This window comes from Antechinus flavipes, chromosome 3, assembly GCF_016432865.1.
Source record: "Antechinus flavipes isolate AdamAnt ecotype Samford, QLD, Australia chromosome 3, AdamAnt_v2, whole genome shotgun sequence".
Lineage (NCBI taxonomy): Eukaryota > Metazoa > Chordata > Mammalia > Dasyuromorphia > Dasyuridae > Antechinus > Antechinus flavipes.
In genome coordinates this window covers 586199880-586217488 of record NC_067400.1, presented here as the reverse complement: position 1 = coordinate 586217488, position 17609 = coordinate 586199880, and the positions used below count along the sequence as shown (strand labels likewise).

General features: G+C 42.8%; 1 protein-coding gene across 1 annotated transcript in view; it reads right to left on the bottom strand.

The window, feature by feature from the left end:
* Nucleotides 1-17609, bottom strand: part of UBR4 (ubiquitin protein ligase E3 component n-recognin 4) — a 144832-nt gene that overhangs the window by 81568 nt on the left and 45655 nt on the right. Inside the window, exons 35-51 of the mRNA XM_051988364.1 lie at nucleotides 17170-17361; nucleotides 16505-16575; nucleotides 16270-16417; nucleotides 14757-14987; nucleotides 14109-14279; nucleotides 13487-13669; nucleotides 10124-10282; nucleotides 9312-9464; nucleotides 8537-8764; nucleotides 7783-7940; nucleotides 6879-7050; nucleotides 5904-6105; nucleotides 4669-4832; nucleotides 3775-3991; nucleotides 2266-2482; nucleotides 1522-1554; nucleotides 205-268 (exon numbers count right to left, since the gene is read on the bottom strand). Of these exons, the coding sequence (XP_051844324.1) occupies nucleotides 205-268; nucleotides 1522-1554; nucleotides 2266-2482; nucleotides 3775-3991; nucleotides 4669-4832; nucleotides 5904-6105; nucleotides 6879-7050; nucleotides 7783-7940; nucleotides 8537-8764; nucleotides 9312-9464; nucleotides 10124-10282; nucleotides 13487-13669; nucleotides 14109-14279; nucleotides 14757-14987; nucleotides 16270-16417; nucleotides 16505-16575; nucleotides 17170-17361 (2763 nt within the window). The remainder of the gene's footprint in view (nucleotides 1-204; nucleotides 269-1521; nucleotides 1555-2265; nucleotides 2483-3774; nucleotides 3992-4668; nucleotides 4833-5903; nucleotides 6106-6878; nucleotides 7051-7782; nucleotides 7941-8536; nucleotides 8765-9311; nucleotides 9465-10123; nucleotides 10283-13486; nucleotides 13670-14108; nucleotides 14280-14756; nucleotides 14988-16269; nucleotides 16418-16504; nucleotides 16576-17169; nucleotides 17362-17609) is intronic.

Below are 17609 nucleotides of genomic sequence, written 5' to 3'. Positions count from 1 at the left end.
AGCCTCAAGCAGGCAATCCAGTAACCCCGCCTGGCTTTTGCAAGGCTGAAGCACAGCCAGAAATGTGGCAGAGGCCATATGTTCCCCACGATCCACTCCCAGGGCCTGTGCCAGAGACCCAGCTCTTCCAACACAAGATCAGAAAAGCCCCGGGACCCACACGCCTTGTCACAAAGCTCCCATGGCTTTGAAGAAGTTACTTGCCTTCTCACTGATAGGGCCCACAGCAAAGCAGCTTTCAAGGGCTTCTAAAGAACTCCCCACTAGCCTGGAGGGAAGAGAGAAAAGCAGCTTGAGTCGAGCAGCCCACCTCCCCCTTGTCCTCTGGCCTAGGCAGACTACAGCTGTGGTAGCTCGGGGACAGCTAGGGAATGCCAAGGACAGAATCAGAGCATGATAAGTTGAGCCACAGGCACCATACTATCGTTTGCTTGTGTCACAAGCCAGAGTGAAACCTGGCTCCTCCTCACATATCAACCTGGGGCCGTGCTCATAATCCGCAGCTCAAAGACAGAGCTTTTCTCTCTCAAAGAAGATAAAACTGTTCTCTCTGCCGCCTGTGGCAAGGATCACTGGAATTGGCTTAACACCACCAGAGCCCAAGGCACAGGGGTACAGAGATCAAGGAATGAAGGGTTGCCCTCAAGGGAAGAGTATTCTTGAATATTTCTTGAAATGAGCAAAAGTTATATCATGACCCTAGACCTTTAGGTCTCCCCTGCACCTTCAGCAAAGACCCTACAAGCACTTCCCGGGAACCCTGATGTAGAAGCTATTCACAGCAAGGGAGAGAAGAAACTGGGTTATCATGGGCATTGTACTGCCAGTACCCCAGTGATGGCATATTTATGGTGCCAATCAGATGCCATACAGCTGCCCATCAAACTCAAGGAAGGAGGGGGATAAGAAATACTATTACCAAAGTGTAAGATCCCCAAAAGAAACATCCTGCCAACACTCTTTCAAGTCTCCTGCTCCAATGCTAACAAGTATTTTATAAAGAAAAAACCAAGTATCTTGATATATAAAGTTCTGGTACACAAAGAAGTGTAGAGAGGGTAGTATGAGAGAAAAGGGCAAAAGGGGGTCGAGAAATGGAGCAAAAAATAAGGAAAGATATGAGGAAAAACTACAGATACAAGATCAGGTAAGCTCTCCGCTTGCGTATCTAGTGATCAAGCAGATGGCGGTATCTAGTGATCAAGCAGATAACACATTTTTCTTCCCTTAGTCATAAACACATGGTACAGAAATGTCAGAAAGAAAAAGGGTAAAATAGAGCAAGCTACAAGTCAGTCTGCAAAGCAGGCAACAATGACATCAAATGGGCGCCTGAACTCCTCAGGCCAACCACCTTCACAGGGGAGAAGCCTGCAGCCATGCAAGGAGCAGAAAGCAGAGAAGCAGAAAGAGGCGAACAGTCCCTGTCGACAGAAGCAGGGTCAGTGCCAAGCTACATCACTGCTCATGGTGCTCTCAGACACACATTCACTCGTGCAGAGGACAGGAGGGCATACTAACCGATCCAGCTTGGTTAGGGATTCAGTTTCAGAACTTGGGGAAAGCAAAGAAAAAAAGGAAAGAAAATAAGTGAAGCTCAGAGAAAAGTGGAAACTATAAATCAATATGGGGAAGGGGAGGGCAGGGAAAAGGTGCTGTCAAGCCAGGCTCTTCTCAGCTCTTACAAGATAAGAAAGTCAACATCTCATATTGTAAGATACCCGGCCAAGCCTCTTTGCACAAAGCCAAGCACAAGGCATGTTTTGAGAGACTCTTGAACTGATCCCCAGGATGCAAAGGGCAGCCTCAGAACTGCAAGGCTTTTCCCACCAAAGTGGTTACTGCAGAAAGAGACCAAAGGATGGTAAGATCAGAGAGGCTGGGACAACCCGCCAGCAGCACTAATCTGCAAGACTGGCACCCTAAATGGCTAGCTGGCTCGAGACTTAACTTTCTGTTCTATGCAGCTGATCCACATGGCTTAAGAAAGGAAGGAGTCAGGAAATCTCAGAAGGAAACCTGAGCTCAGGGGGATCATCAGGAGAAGGGAAAGGAGCCTTAGGAATAAACTAGGCTCCAGAGGTCTCTTCAATTCTACCTGGGAGATGCTGGACATTGGCGAGCTAAGTGAAAATGAAGGGCAAAGATTGAGTTCTGGACAAATGTTTTAAAGCATTCTGAAGATATATAGGAGCATGGAGTGAGGGAGGGGAAGAGGAAAACACCCAGTTATATCAAAACATTAAATCACTCTAAGACTGATACCTCTCTAGGACAGTCCCGCTGGCAGTGGCAGGGGTTGTTGTGTCACTCTCTCCAGTGCCATTGCCCTGGCTCACATTGGGTGGGCAGATATTACTGACAGAGGCAGAAGGGAAATCCTCTGGGGGTTCATCAGGCCAGCCAAACTGCTCCTTTGTCTTGCCATAAATCTTGACAGCATCTATCATAGTGACTCCTGCTGGATCCACTGAGGCCCCAACTGCAAACCAAAGAGAGAATTTAGGAGACAGGAACCCCACAGAATTGGCACTTGACCCTGTGAGAGAAAACACTGGGGAGAAGCAAATATAACCATTCTTTTGCTCTCCATGTCAGCTTCTGCTCCTAAAACCTCAAGGACTCTGCACTCCTCCACAAACATTCTTGGTTTCAGTAACAAAGAACAAGCCAAATGTCCTTGGTTCTAGGATCTGAAACTGAGGTGCCCAGACTCAGTTACCAGGGGAGGTCACCACCCCACACAATAGGAGCCTAAGCAGCCAGCCCTGTGCACACCAGCCACCTCCAAGATGCCATGGCTGCCTCTTCTGGAAGTGGGCAAGACAGCCACAAGTAAAAGAGGAAAGCCGAACCGAGCCTGTCTTCACTGCATGATTAAAGGATCTAGGACTCAAAGTCAAAAGTTCTTAGCAGTGAGGGAACAGTCTCCACTAAATCTCAACCGAGAAAGAAAGAACCCAGAACTCCAGCCTTGGACTGCTGGGCTCTCTGCCTGAGAGACATGAGCAAAGATGACCCCAAGATACTAATGATTACAGGCAAAATAAGATCTCCAAAGGGTCCTTTTCTTTCTGTTATTTGGCCGCCTCCCTATCCCAAATAAGACAGCGAGTCCCAGGGAGGGGAAAAGGAAAGAGCTATTATCATTCCCTACCATGTGCTAGCACTATGCTGTGCCCTTTTTACTACTATCATCTTATTTGATGCCCACAACAATCCTGTAAAGACGCTGCCCTTATGCCCATCTTAAGTGATGAGACTAAGACAAAGACAGATTAAGTAATATGCGCAGGATCCCACAATTAGTAACAGAGTTTGGATTTTAATTCAGTTCTTCCTGATTCCAGGCCCAGCACTCTGCTCATGACCCCATCAGTACCATACTGCCAGATACAGCCAACAACACAGATCATGACCTCTCAAGACACACTAACTTATCACTCCAACATGGTACACTTCTTTTTTCCCCCCAACAAGGACCACCACAATGTTCCACATATAGAAAACACTGAATAAACATGCGCTTCGATCCCTTTTCTTCTCCTGTGCCAGACAGCACCTGCCAAGGACGAGAATGTCCTAAATGCTGCTGTTCCACAAAGAATTCCAAGTCTATCAATGGGCAAATGAATCTCCTGAAGCTTGCCCAAGGTTACTGTGCTCTCTCTATTTTTATCCCCCACCAAAAAAAAAAAAAAATCATCTCAAGAAGAGAGGTACCCTTCTAAGTGCAATGGAAATGAGCTTGCAGCAGGAGGGGCTAGGACTCACTGAAGATGCTCAGCTTCTTGTCAGCCTGCAAGGCTTCTTCTCGGGTGAATGGGAAGTCAAACCAGCGTGAGCGTGTCAGATTGAGCTGCATAGTCCGGCCAAAGATCTCAATGTAAGATGGGGCCCGCTCAATGGCCTGGGTTCCAATCTGTAAGCGCATGCCTGTCATCACCATCGTGCTGTTGTTGTTGTTCACTTCAATGGTAAAACCTCCAGGCTACGAGAAAGGAGAGCACAGCTCAAGAAACAAGCAGAGCTTGAACAGACAGACATCATCCTGCGACTCGAGCACAGAGGGAAGGCAAAAGAAGGGTCTACTACGGCAGCTTCCAAGGAGACACACACATGTATCACATAGGAGGAGAAAGCCCAGAAGGGCCATGATCTTCCCTGAAAGACTGATGGGAGGCCACTTAATTGTCTGACAATAGCTCAATGAGTGAGTGGATGGGTCATTTAACCTATGTCACTCTAGCATCCTTACCTGTAAAATTGAAATCATAATTTTCTCCATGCTCCTCAAGACACAGGATGAAAGGCCAACTGACATTCTACACATTTCTTAATTTCAGACTTCTAAACGCTCTCTCCAGGCCCAACTACAGTGACCAGATTTCCCCATCACTTCTATCCATTTCCCTGATACTACTTCCCTGATACTATACACTACTCTTAGGAATGTTAGCAATATCCATCCTCTTACATGTGACATTTAGAGCTTGAAACTGAGAAGGTAACAAGACACCCAAGTCCACTTTTTTTATGCTATCTATTTCTATTAGAGGAAAATCCCACCTGGTAACTACATCCTTGCTCTCTGATAAGAACTCCATTTCCCAAACAAATGAATGCGAGGGTTCTTTTCAGAAAGAGTTAGCTTCACCCAGCGCTCACCTTGGTGTTGGCCACGTACATGCCCGTGGAGTTAAGCCGGTGTTTTATCTGTTGTGCATTGTAGACCTGTAAGAGATCATTGCCACCAAATTCCACATCTGTCAGCTGCTGATTGTGTTCGAAGAAATCAATGGGGAAGGTGACCTGGCTAGAAGTTCGAGTAGCTGTGTGTGGAGAGCAAAGAAAAAGATTAAAAAGCTTCAACACCTTCTAACTACACTGAGTCTGTTCATGTCTACAAGACTCTTGTATGATATTTAACATGTATTGATCTACCTGCCATCTGGGGGAGGGGATGGGGGGAAGGAGGGGAAAAATTGGAACAAAAGGTTTTGCAACTGTCAATGATGAAAAATTACCCATGCATATGACTTGTAAATAAAAAGCCATAATAATAATAATAATAATAAATTCTTGTATGAAATCACTTATAGAAACCTCTGCTTTTTCTATACTTGAACTGCTCCCCTTGAACTCTGAGCTGAGAAGCCCACAGAGGAACTCAAGCAGACCAAAAACAGCAGATTCCATTCCTCCCCACGATTCTGGGAGTAAGGATGTATAAGCGTTATTATCCTTCTTTTACATAGGACTCAAAGAAGTGAAAGGACTTGTTTCAGGTCCTGGGTGAGCGTCAGGCTCAGGACACCAAACAAAGTGTGATGCCCAAGACCCATGTTCTTGCTACTAAACCAAGGAGTATCAGAAGATACTTCTTTGTCCTTCTTTTCCTTGCCAATGACAGATTTTTCCCTGTCAACAATCAACTCCAGGGTTGGCCCTCTCATTGGCAAGAGAAGCTGTTAGCCCACTTATCATTAATATTATCTCCTTTTGAGAAGTGCTAGTTACACCAAACAGTTTAATTAATATGAATCACCAGGACAAGCCTAGCAACCGTCTGTTGGGAACTCTCTGCTTCAATTCAACTACTCATGACTTTTACACCACAGACACTAAAGAGCAGTGCATCACTTCAGAAATATGGGCTAAGTTCTTGGTTGTTTGTTAACCTTTGATGCCTCCGTAAGTCAGTTCTCCTCTGAACACAAGAAAAGTCATGTTTCCCAAATATAAAAAACTGAAGAGCCTCCCCCTAAACCCAATTTAAAACTAAGTTGAACATTTATATGGCTTCATATTAGAGCTGTTGCCCTACTGCTAGCAGCTAACAGATTGTATTCAAATGCATCTCAAATGGTTTAAAAAGGAAATGAAGAAGGATGGTAGCTTACTAATGGCTGCTGCCTTGCGTTTGCGGACAGGTTTCATGATGCTGATGACACTGCTGGGCTGCAGGGAAGGCTGGAGCCAGTAGGATGTGTTTTCCACATTGGCCATGTAAATGCGCAAACTGCCATCCTCACACAGCAGAATCATAGTTGTCCTCTGCTGCTCATTGCAGGCTGTATGCCGAATAGCAACCATGTCCTGGATCTGCAAAGAGAAAATAAGGACTGTTACTTGGCTCTTTTCAACAATGAAGTGGTTAGGGACAATTCCAACAGACTTGTGACAGATAAAGCCATCTGCTTCCAGAGAGAAGATTATGGGGAACAAATGTGGACCACAACATAGTATTTTCACCTTTTTTGTTGTTGTTATTTGCTTGCTTGTTTTTTTTTTTCTCTCATTTTTCTTATGTAGCATGAGAAACTTAGAAATATGTTTAGAAGAATTTTACATGTTTAACCTATATTGGATTACTTGCTGGGGGTTGGGGGGGGAAGGAGGGAAAAAAATTTGCAACAAAGTTTTGCAAAGGTGAATGCTGAAAGCTATCTTTGCCTGAATTTTGAAAAATAAAAAGCTATTACAAAAATAAAAATAAGCTTCCACAGCAAGTAAAGGGATTCAAAATTAATAAGTCATGGCATGAGGCAGCTAGGTGGCACAGTGCATAGAGCACTAGCCCTGAAAGACCCGAGTTTAAATCTGGTCTCAGACACTTAACACTTCCTAGCTGTGTGACCCTGAGCAAATCACTTAACCACAACTGCCTCAAAAAAAAGTTGTAGTAGTAGTAGTAGTAGTAGTAGTAGTAGTAGTAGTAATAGTAGTAATAGTAGTCATGGCATGGCAGCAGTTTTCTTCCTCAAAATAGGAGAAAACTGCTATTCTTCTTCAGGCCTTCTATATAAGGCAAGGGTACTGATCTTCGATAGTGCAGAAGAGGTTCCTGGTCAAAGACAGGAGGAACTGGCACAAACCTTTGCTTTAGCTGGCAAAGTCTTGATTTCCTGGATGAGAAAGGTATCTGGTTTCACCATGATCACTAGCGGCACACCTGTAGTTTGCTGGACACAGCACACCAAACCAGGGTGATTCATCACCTCAGACCACTGGCAAAGGGCAGGAGAAGTTTTGCCGCCGCCATTAGTACTGCAACAAATACAGACAGGCCACAATAATTTAGGTGACCAGCTCAAATAGTAATTCCACACTTAAGCAAAGAATGAAAAAGCCATTTTACTCAAAAGATTACATGGACTAATGATGAATGAAGACAGGGTATGAAAAGAGGATAGGAACACATGTCTGACCAGATCAGTTAAATCAACTGTAGTCATTCATCATAGGAAAGAAATGATACTGCACCTAGGCAGTCTTTAGGACCTGATTCTATTCTAGATTAAATACACTTTTGCCTTTATCCACTAACCCTCTGGAGACATATCAGAATCATAGATCTAACACCTTTACCAATGTTTAGTAACCAAATGCAATGGGTCAGAATGGCAATGTGGGGTTCTCAGTGGTCAGAACTCTGGCAGACAGATAAGAGTGTGAAATGCCTGTTTGTTCCTTGCCCATTGTCTTGTCTAATGCTCCAAGTTGACTTAGAGCAAGGCGTGTTTCCTGGCATGCCTGAGTTTATCTGGAAGTGGGTGACCAAAAGAAGAACATTTGGGAAGTAACCATAAAGAAACATTTCCAAGGATTCCAAACCTTTACTTTTGCCTTTAAAAGTCTGATGACTATTTTCTCACATAATCCTATGATCCAGAGATTCAGCTTTGGTTTTCAGATGAAGTAGTACAAAAAAACTTCTTTTGCTTATAACCAATACCAGAAAGGGAATGTTCCTACTCAGGCAATGAAGCTGGCTCCTACCTCTTAATGTTGATGGGGAAGAGCCGCAGCACCTCCAGAGTAGACCTGCTGATGGTGGCTGCAAAGGATTTGCCTTGACAGTAGCTGAAGAAGAGCATCTGCAGCACGTGGGAGTAGTACACAGACACGCCTCCTCCTGCCACCTGGCTATTGCTGTCCTGCCGGGATACAGACCCAACATTTGTACTGAGAAAAGCACCAGCAGAGCTCTACCAGGCAGGCAAGCCTTTGCTGCTCCTGCTCATCAGCAGTTCTATCAGACTCTTAGGCTAGGGCCAGGTATCTCACACTAGCCTCCTGGACAGCTCCAAAAGCTACTGCAGAGGGGACATCTCCTGGGAGAAACTTATACCCCAAACCCTGGTAATTGAGGAGGGTGGAGCAATCAAGTCAATCAGTTTCAGGCCAATCATGTTCTTTAGGACATGATTCTGTTTAAGATCATGGGAAGCAAGACATCAAGTGAAAAATAGAAAAAAATAACCATTCTCTCCCGTTCTCATGGATAAACTGTTAGAGAGACTACAGAGCAGAGGGGAAAACATTTTTAAAAGTCAGAGGCCTGGGTCCAAATACTGGTTCTGCTCCTTACTCCCTGAGTAACACAGGATATATCCATTTTCCACACTTGACCTGGGTTTCCTCAGTTATGAAATGGGGATGTTAGACTAAAGGATCTCTACGGTTCTCCTCCAATGCTAAATCCTATGATCCTAAATAATTGAGGGCAGAAAAAGAGAAAAGTCACTCCAACCTTCAGGTCTTCATGATTGACTTCCAGCACATTTGTGACATAGAAAGGCCCGTGCTGGGCACTGCTGGCCTCCTCCATGAGCTGAGTGTAGATGTAGCCAGCTGAGGACATGATAACAATAATGTTCTTGCCCTCTTCGTTGAAGAGAAAAGCAACGTCTCTGATTTTTGAGCTTGGCAAGAGAAAATAGAAAGTTGGGCTCAAGGCATCAACAGAGAGGTCGTATATCTGTAGGGCAGAGAAAGAAAAGACTAATAAGAAGCCAACCCTTGATACTCTCGGGCAGAAGTTCACCTAACCTATTACTGCTAAACTAAAGCTGCCAGGCTAAGGTAGAGACTGGCAAAGTGTTAGAATGAGTTTTAACTTGGATTTCTTGGCAAAAGCAAAATGAGGCACTGAAATCTGTTAGCCCCGAATGGATCTGAGACAATGTCTTTTCAATAAATAAGAATTAAGACAAAAGATGGCCTAATGTATCTTCAAAAACATCCATCTAGGAGGGGAAGACCCTCAGATTTTTGAGCAGAACAGAAAATGATCCCTCTATCTACATTCACATAAGCCTCAATAGTAAGTCACAGAGGCTTTCCAATTTAACATATGTATGACTCTGAGCAGCTGTCTCAATTCACATCCAAGTCAAATCACACCTTCGCAATGGCACTGGTCCTCTTCAAGAACGAGGGATGACCGCCACCACCAGTGGGTTGCTCCCAGAGAAGCCTTCTGAAGCAGAGACTTCCACCGTACCAACACTAAGAGGAGACAGTACCTTGACAAAGTCTGCAGTGACGATGGCCAGCTCTGTCTGTGAGCCAGGTAACCACACAGCTTTGATGATAAAGTTTCCTGTTGCCAGCTGAGGATGCAGCACCAAGTGATCAGAAACGGAGCCTGAGCTACTAAAGGTCAGCACATGGCAGTCCTGGCACCCAGCATGGGGACAAAGAAGACAAAGCATGGTCTGACTTATTCTTGCTCAAGTCTCAGAAATCCCCCTCTTTTCTTGGCCTCTCAATTGACTTCTGTGCCTGGAAATAGAGACTTGCTCTCGGCTATGGTATGTCTTTGCTAGTAATGTAATCTTCTCCCATCCTCAACACATCCCATCAGGACCTTCTAAGGGCTGTGATGAGCATACTGACTTCCACATCCACTCAGTCCCATCAAGCTACAGCACAATGTCCACCCTCCTCTCCCCACTGACCTCTGCTCCCAGGTCACAAATGGCCAATCTCCTTAGACCTTGCAAACCACTTCACCTGAACTTTATGTACTTCTCATGATGTCTTTTGCAGAATCATTTACCAACTGTCTCCCCATATTAGATTTAGATTGTATTAAGGCAAAAATTATTATTTATCTGCCTCTGTCCCTAAGGCATTGTATAGAGTGAGCACTCAAAAAAGATTCACTGAATTTGTTGAAAGAAACTCTTTAAAGACAAGCACTTACAAACTGCTGTGAAGAAGTTTTCAAACTCCTTGCAAGAAACGGTCAAGTAAAGGACTTAGGTTTAATCTGATAAAGGGGCAACTATCGACAAAATCCTAATGGCCTCCAAAATCAACTCTATCTTCTTACCTTCAGCCCACACACAGCAAGATAGTCTTCCTTACAAGGATTTCCAGTGAGACTTAATACAGTGAAGGGGACTGGTGCTGATGCCAGGCGAGTGAGAGTCAGCTTCCTTTTACTGGAATCTGCTTGTTTGAGAAGTGCAGAGAGCTGCAGAACAGTAATCTGCAAAGGAACATGACCACCATATATTCCCAGCTCTGATACCACCAGAGGACACAGAGCTAAGGATCTTCAGAAAAGGACATGATTTCTTCCTAATGTCTTGTGACTAGAGCTCTTAGATGAAGTTTTTTTGGCAGGTAGACAAGAAATTAGGAAGGGAGTCAAGATGGCAGAGTAGCAGGAAGCAGTAGAAGTATGTTCACCACTCCCAGCCACCCAAACAAAATTCCTTCAAAAAGAACTAGAGAATGCACCAAATTGAATCCTGATGGAGAAATTCAAGAAAAGGTAGCAGTGAGTTACTTCTCCAGGACAGGATGGCATAGAGAGACAGAAATCTGTAGACACCGAGGACAAGCTATAATCAAGATCACTGCATATAGAACATTCTAATACCAGGGAGAGGCTGTGCACATGGGAAGGAGGATGTCTTAGGCCCAAACTGAGATATACCCAAAACTATATCACAGCAACTCAATGGAAAGAAGTCAGAGATCCAGATTGGACTGAAGTGGTGATATGAGCCCAAAGGAAGAATTTGCAGAGCTCAGACCACAGGGGCAGCAATAAGCCTTTACCCTGGACTAGATTATTCTAGGACCACTGAAAGCTTACAGATGCCCAGTGTGAGCTGTCCCTGAGATCCTGGAACACAATACTCAATATGCCTAAGAAAAAAGCAACAGGACCAGCCCAGAAGTGCACAAAGCCCAGCCAAATATCTAGAATGAAATCAAGACATAACCTGGCAGAATGTGCAAACAAAAAAAGGAATCCCACCATAAAAAGCTAACATGGTGATAGAGATAATCAAGACAGAAACCCAGAAGAAGAGGATGATTCCAAATATCTACAGGCAAACTCTCAAAAGAAAAAGACAACAAGGGCACAAATTCAATTAGAATTCCTGAAATAAATGAAAAAGAATTTTTAAGTTTAGAAATGTCTTTGATGCTGAAGAAAATATTGGGGGAAAAATAAAAATTATAGAAAAAGGAATTGGAAAAGGAATTAATAGCTTGACATGAAAGGTAGACAACTTTGCCTGAACAAGAAACTCTAAAAACTAAATGAATCAAACAGAAGCCAATGACTCCATAAGACAACAAGAAACATTAAAAAAAAGTCAAAAGAATGGGGGAGAGGGGGAAGAGAAGAAAATGTAAGGTATCTCATCATGAAAATAAATGACCTGGACCTGTATGTGCCAAAATGTTTGTGGCAGCCCTATTTGTAGTGACTAGAAACTGGAAATTGAATGGATCCCATCAATTGGAGAATGGCTGGATAAATTGTGGTATATGAATGTTATGGAATATTATTGTTCTGTAAGAAATGACCAGCAGGAGGATTCCAGAAAGTCCTGGAGAGACTCAAATGGACTGATGCTAAGTGAAATGAGCAGAACCAGGAGATCATTATACACTTCGACAATGATATTGTATGAGGATGTATTCTGGATTTCTTTGACAAAGAGACCTAACTCAGTTTCAATTAATAAATGATGGACAGAAGCAGCTACATCCAAAGAAAGAACACTGGGAAATGAATGTGAACTATTTGCATTTTTGTTTTTCTTCCCAGGTTATTTTTACCTTCTGAATCCAATTCTCCCTGTGCAACAAGAGAATGTTCGGTTCTGCAAACATATATTGTATCTAGGATATACTGCAACATATCTAACACATATAGGACTGCTTGCCATTTAGGGGAGGGGATGAAGGGAGGGAGGGAAAAAATGGGAACAGAAGTGAGTGCAAGGGATAATGTTGTAAAAAAATTACCCTGGCATGGATTCTGTCAATATAAAGTTATTATAAAATTAAATTAAATTTAAAAAAAATTTCAAAAAAAAATGACCTGGAAAAAAGATCAAGGAAAAAAAAGTGAAGAATCAATCCACCTGAAAGCCATAAAGGAAAAAGAAACCTTGACATCATATTTCAAGAAATTTTTAAAGAAACTTCACTGCGTTAATGAGAGTTAGAAGGTAAAAGAGAAATACAAAAATCTACTAGTCACACCCTGAAAGCAACCTTAAAATAAATCCTCAGAAACATTATGGCCAAAATCTACAACTTACAAGTTAAAGAAAAAAATACTACATTCAGAAAGAATGAATTCAGGTACCAAGAAGCCACAGTTGGGATCACCCAAGATTTAACAGTGCCTGCTATAAAAGAATGAGAGACAGAATAAACACAAAAAACTTAAAGATTAACTTGCTGAGCAAAAAACTAAATATAAGCTTACAGCAGGAAAAATAGACCATTGTTGAATAGTAAACTTCTAAGTATTACAGATGAAAACCAGAGCTGTGTAGAATTATGATGATGAAATACAGGAGTGAAAAGAAACATAAAGGTAAACAGGAATGAATAATGATAAAAGAACTAAACAAGAATAAATTGCTTACATTCAAATATGGGGAGATGATCATGTTTATCACCATCTGGGGTCACAGAGGAAGCCTAATTAGACAAAAGGGCTGGGAGTGGTTTTATTATATCTTAATGATCTTAAAAGAAGCATACAAAGAGATGCAAAAAGGACTACAATATGACAGGGGATGAGAAATATACTGGAGGGGAAAAAGGAAAGTGAGGAAAATTCTCTTAATCAAGATGCATAATCAGACAGCTAAATAAGCAAAGTTGGGTAAGGAAACAGAGTTGGATACAAAAATACACTTCACTCAAGAAGAGAAGGAAAACGAGCAATTAGAAAGAAAGTAAAGTAAGGGGGCATTAGTCCTAAGCAAAACAAACTCTAATGAAGGTTGTCTGAAAGTATTTATCTTAGAGTGGGAGGGAGAGAGGGAAAGAGAAAGGGAGAAAGAGAGAAAGGAGGGAAGAAGGAGAGACAGAAAAAGAGAAAAAGACAGAGGGGGGAGGAGGGAGGAGAGTTGGAAGGGAGAGGGAGGAAAAGGAAGAGACAGGGAGAGACAGAGAGAGAGAGGGAAAGGGAGAGTTAAAGGGGGGAGGGGGACAAAGAGACACATGGCCAACACAGCAAGTGGTTTTTGATTACACATATTTGTTGATAAATGTTATGTTTTGTTTTCCTTTTGGTCTCAATTTGAGGGTAAGGGGATAGAGGAGTTGGAGACAGGCAGGAGAGAAGGTAAATTTTTGTTCATTGAAGAAAATAAAATATAAATAAAAACAAATACTAGAAAATGAATAAGAGAACTGGAAGATCTACCTTGCCCTTTTCATGGCTGACAGCTAAATGTTGACGTCGCCCGTGGGGTGAAGACAGCACACACATTGCCACACGTCTCAACACGTGGGCACTAATGAGCTGGCGAATTGTCTGGCCCTGGTCTCCACTATAGTTCATCCGGACATTTTCAAAGGCACCTTCCTGAGACCCTAAGGTGGGGACCTACACAAAGGAGAGAAATGTAAATAACCCAGTGATAACATAACCAAGTGGTTATACCCCAATACTAGGTCTACCTTTTAAAAAATATATGTATTGTATAACTTTTATCAAATTACGTACTGTCTCAAGGAGGAGATAGATGAGAGTCAGAGAAAATTTAGAACTCAAAAACTTTGTTAAATGAATGTTAAAAATTGTCTTTACATGTAACTAGGGGAAAATATTATTTTAAAAACAAATTTAAGTACAATTTATGTGATTTATATACCACAAGAAATAAAAAGTATACGAGAACTACAGGAGGTATGAATAAGATGACAGATGGTCTATGGTTATACATTTATTTTAAGAAGGTAGAAACTAGATCCTAAAGGTACTGGTCAGCAATAAGTTAACTGATCCCCTCATTGCCTGGTTCAATGAGCTCGTTGGCACTCACCATCAGCTGGTCTGTCATCTCTACCATCTTGTCCAAGGTGTGTAACTCATTGAGTGCCTGCTGTGCCCGACTGCTGCTGCCCATGGCTGAAGCTTGCTGGAAGTTGATTTGAATTGCCTCCATGAGGAAGCCAAGCATATCTAACACCAAGGGAGCAAAGGAGAAGTTTGCCTGTGGAATAAAACAAATGAAAAAATGAAAATGCACAAAGATAAAAGGTTATATGTGCAATATCCTCAAGAGGAGGGGTCATAACAATATACTTCTCATTCCTGGTCCAACATACTGGCAGCCATTGGACCAACCTACTGAAGCTTCATTTGATTTATGTAAAAACTCAAAACTTCCCAACCTTACCTTTTGTGGAAATGGCTACCAAACTTATTATGCCACAGCCTCAGTTAACTATTCCAATGTCCCTCACCCCCATTTTATTCTACTAGGCGACAGAACTATGGTGAAGTAATAACTGGTGAGGGTTAAATTATAGCTACTTCCATCACACATAAGGAGAGATAGAGGTGAAAATTCTGTGACTCCAGGTGATCAAGTGCACCTACAGAGAACCAGAGCCCAGAAATGCTCTTCCTCTTGCCTCCTTCAGATTCTTTTCTCTGGTCCAGGATGAACGCCATCTGGGAAGCTCACCTGGGTCTGAAGTTCCTCGCGACAACCTTCCACACTCCGACATAAACTGCTTTTTTTGGGTTTCTCTTCATCAGCAACTTTGCCATCATTGATAGTGACCTTGGCCTTGTCTGCTGGTGATGAGCTGCTAGCATGACGCACCACATTCTCAGAAACCCGAGGCTCACTCTGAAATGCTGACTCCTTCATGGTGGAACTCATGCCACTGCTGGGTGTCCTCTTCACCAGAGCCTGAATAAATATATTTAAATATTAGTTAATATGTAATACATTATTTAAACATTTATTAATGTAATAAAAATTAATAAATGTATAAGAACTCAGAGAGCCCTGGCTCTAACCACAGAACCTTGAATCCACACTATCTGAAGTCCTGAGGCAGCCAAACATGTGAATGAGTGACATCATTTTATGCGTGGAACTCACCCCCATCTACAATATACCCCAAAAAGGCCCAAAGATCTCTAGATTCAGGAGATAGAGGAGGAGGAAGAAAACTGAATAGCCTATTAAGTCATCCCAGTACATATTTGGAAACCTCTAATTGTAAAGTTTTTCTTATATCAAATCTCAATTTGTCTCTCTGAATTCCCTTCTGAGATCAAGCAAAACGAACTAATCCCTTTCACATGCTAGCATTTCAGATACGAAAAAAACTAATATCCCTGCTAAGTCTTCTCTGCTCCTCAGGTCTAGTCCCTTCAAGCAATCCTCACATCAGACAACTGAGGGCCCTCCCCATCCTGACTCCACTCTTTTAGGTAGGCTGCCAGCCTCCCTAAAACCTGGTGCCCAGAAATGAATACAGCATCCCATTTGTGATCCGAGCAGGGCCCAGCAGGAACTCCTGTACCCTAGCCATGTCACCTCTTACAGCAAGCAAGAGCCCCATTAGCTTTTTGGATTCATACTGAACCTGTCATTCACTAAAAAGTCTTAAACTTTCCAGATCAACTGCTCCTAGCCACACCTCCCCTGTTGTGTTACTTTGGGCGAGTGTTTTATCTAGCCTGGTGAGACCTTCTGGAAGTCCAATTCTCCTGTCCAGTGTGTGTCCTAACTTGACAACATCTACTAATTTTAGTACTGATGACCTAAATTCTGTCCTCCCAAATGCTCATATACGGTGTCTTAATTCTGAGGACAGCGCCATGCCACAGGATTTCCCTATCAGTATACGTCAGAGACTAAGCCTAAAAAACCAGACAGGGCAGTAGGCGGGGGGAAGTGACAAGAAATGATGTACCCTGCCTATGGTCTACAGGGTGCCTGCGGGAGCAGCACAGGCACAGTGCTGGACTCATCACATCTGTCCCAAAGCAGCTCTTGGGTACAGATGTGATCTTGGAGGTCATCCTGCCTATGCCCCTCCATTTGTAGAAGACAATGAGGATTTAAGAAGAGAACTAACTTTCACAGAGTCATACAACAAGCTAGGGCTTGGCATTTCACTCCCAGTCTGATCTAACTGCCAGATCATATAAGAGCACAGCAAGCCTTCCGGCTCTCTTACCAAGCAACTCCCATCTTCTTTGGCTCCACAGTCACAGAAGAAGGACCCGTACTTGGCATAGGAAATCTCGTGATCTTTGTGGCAGACCTTAGCACACACAGTGCACACGCCAACCCCATCCACCATCTTGCAGGTATGGCAGTGGTACCTATGGAGATCAAAAATCCCCAAATGAGTGACAGATCCCAGCAGGCAAGAAAGAGAACTCCTAACTCATGGGAAAAGGTGCACTTACCAATGCTGGTTCATGAATTCTTTCTGTGTGATAGTAAATGTACATAGTTTGTTGCAAAGAGAATCTTCATCCTCCAAAGTAAAGAAAGTCATTTAGCCAGAAACACACACACAGACACACACACACATGTGCACACACGCATGCACATACACACATACACACACGTGCGCACACACGCCCTCCCAACTTTCCAACTCTTTCATCCATCTGGAAATCTTCTGGTCAGCTTGGACCAGATGGTCCAATGGTCAGAGGAAACCCAGAGCAGCAAGAGTTGACAGGCTGAAAACAAAACTTACTGCCAAGTATTAGCAGAGGCCTCATTTGTTTTGTGGTGAAAATAACAAGAGAACTTGAATTTCCTATTCAAGTTCTGCCCCAAGTTCTATCAAAGTTCACTGGTACATAAAAGACTATCTTCCAAATGAACACCTCCTTCCAGAAGGATGAGTTTTTCTAATGCACTTTTCCAACTGCTGAAAATTAAAGAGTCTTTGACTATAAGTTATGGGAAAGTTTTTCCTGGGGCCTCAGCAGCTGCTGAGCCTGGAGAGGACAATTTTTTAAAGCTTGGGTTCTATCAGCATGGATTAAAAATCTAAATAGGTTGTTCTATCAATACCTGGCCATCAAATGTAGGGCTGGCCTCCTTAGGGGGAACTTACTGAGTCCTCAGCCTGAGAGTCTTCTTCTTCTACTGCCAGTTCCTCTACCCAGTCTGAGTCGACCTCGATGGCCCGCTCCTCTCCATCCACTGAGAGATGACTAGGGCCCTGACCACTGCCCTGGCTCAGGGCATTGGTGACATCAGCCAGGTAAGATACAATATGGCAGGTACATTCCAGAATAGTCACGTGCTATACAAAAGAAGTTCATGATTTCTCAGAAATTACTATAATTTCCTGTTACATAAAATCAAGTATTTTTTCCCAATGAAAAAAAAGCTCCTTTTTTCACTTACATCACTCTTTGTATGTTATACTTTTTAACCTGAAAATCAGTTTGTACACCTTTGTACAATATATATGGAAGTTTTTATTGACTTCAAAGGTTTTGTTCCTTGATTAGTTTCATCTTTTTCCCCTCCATTCTCTCTTCCCTCCAT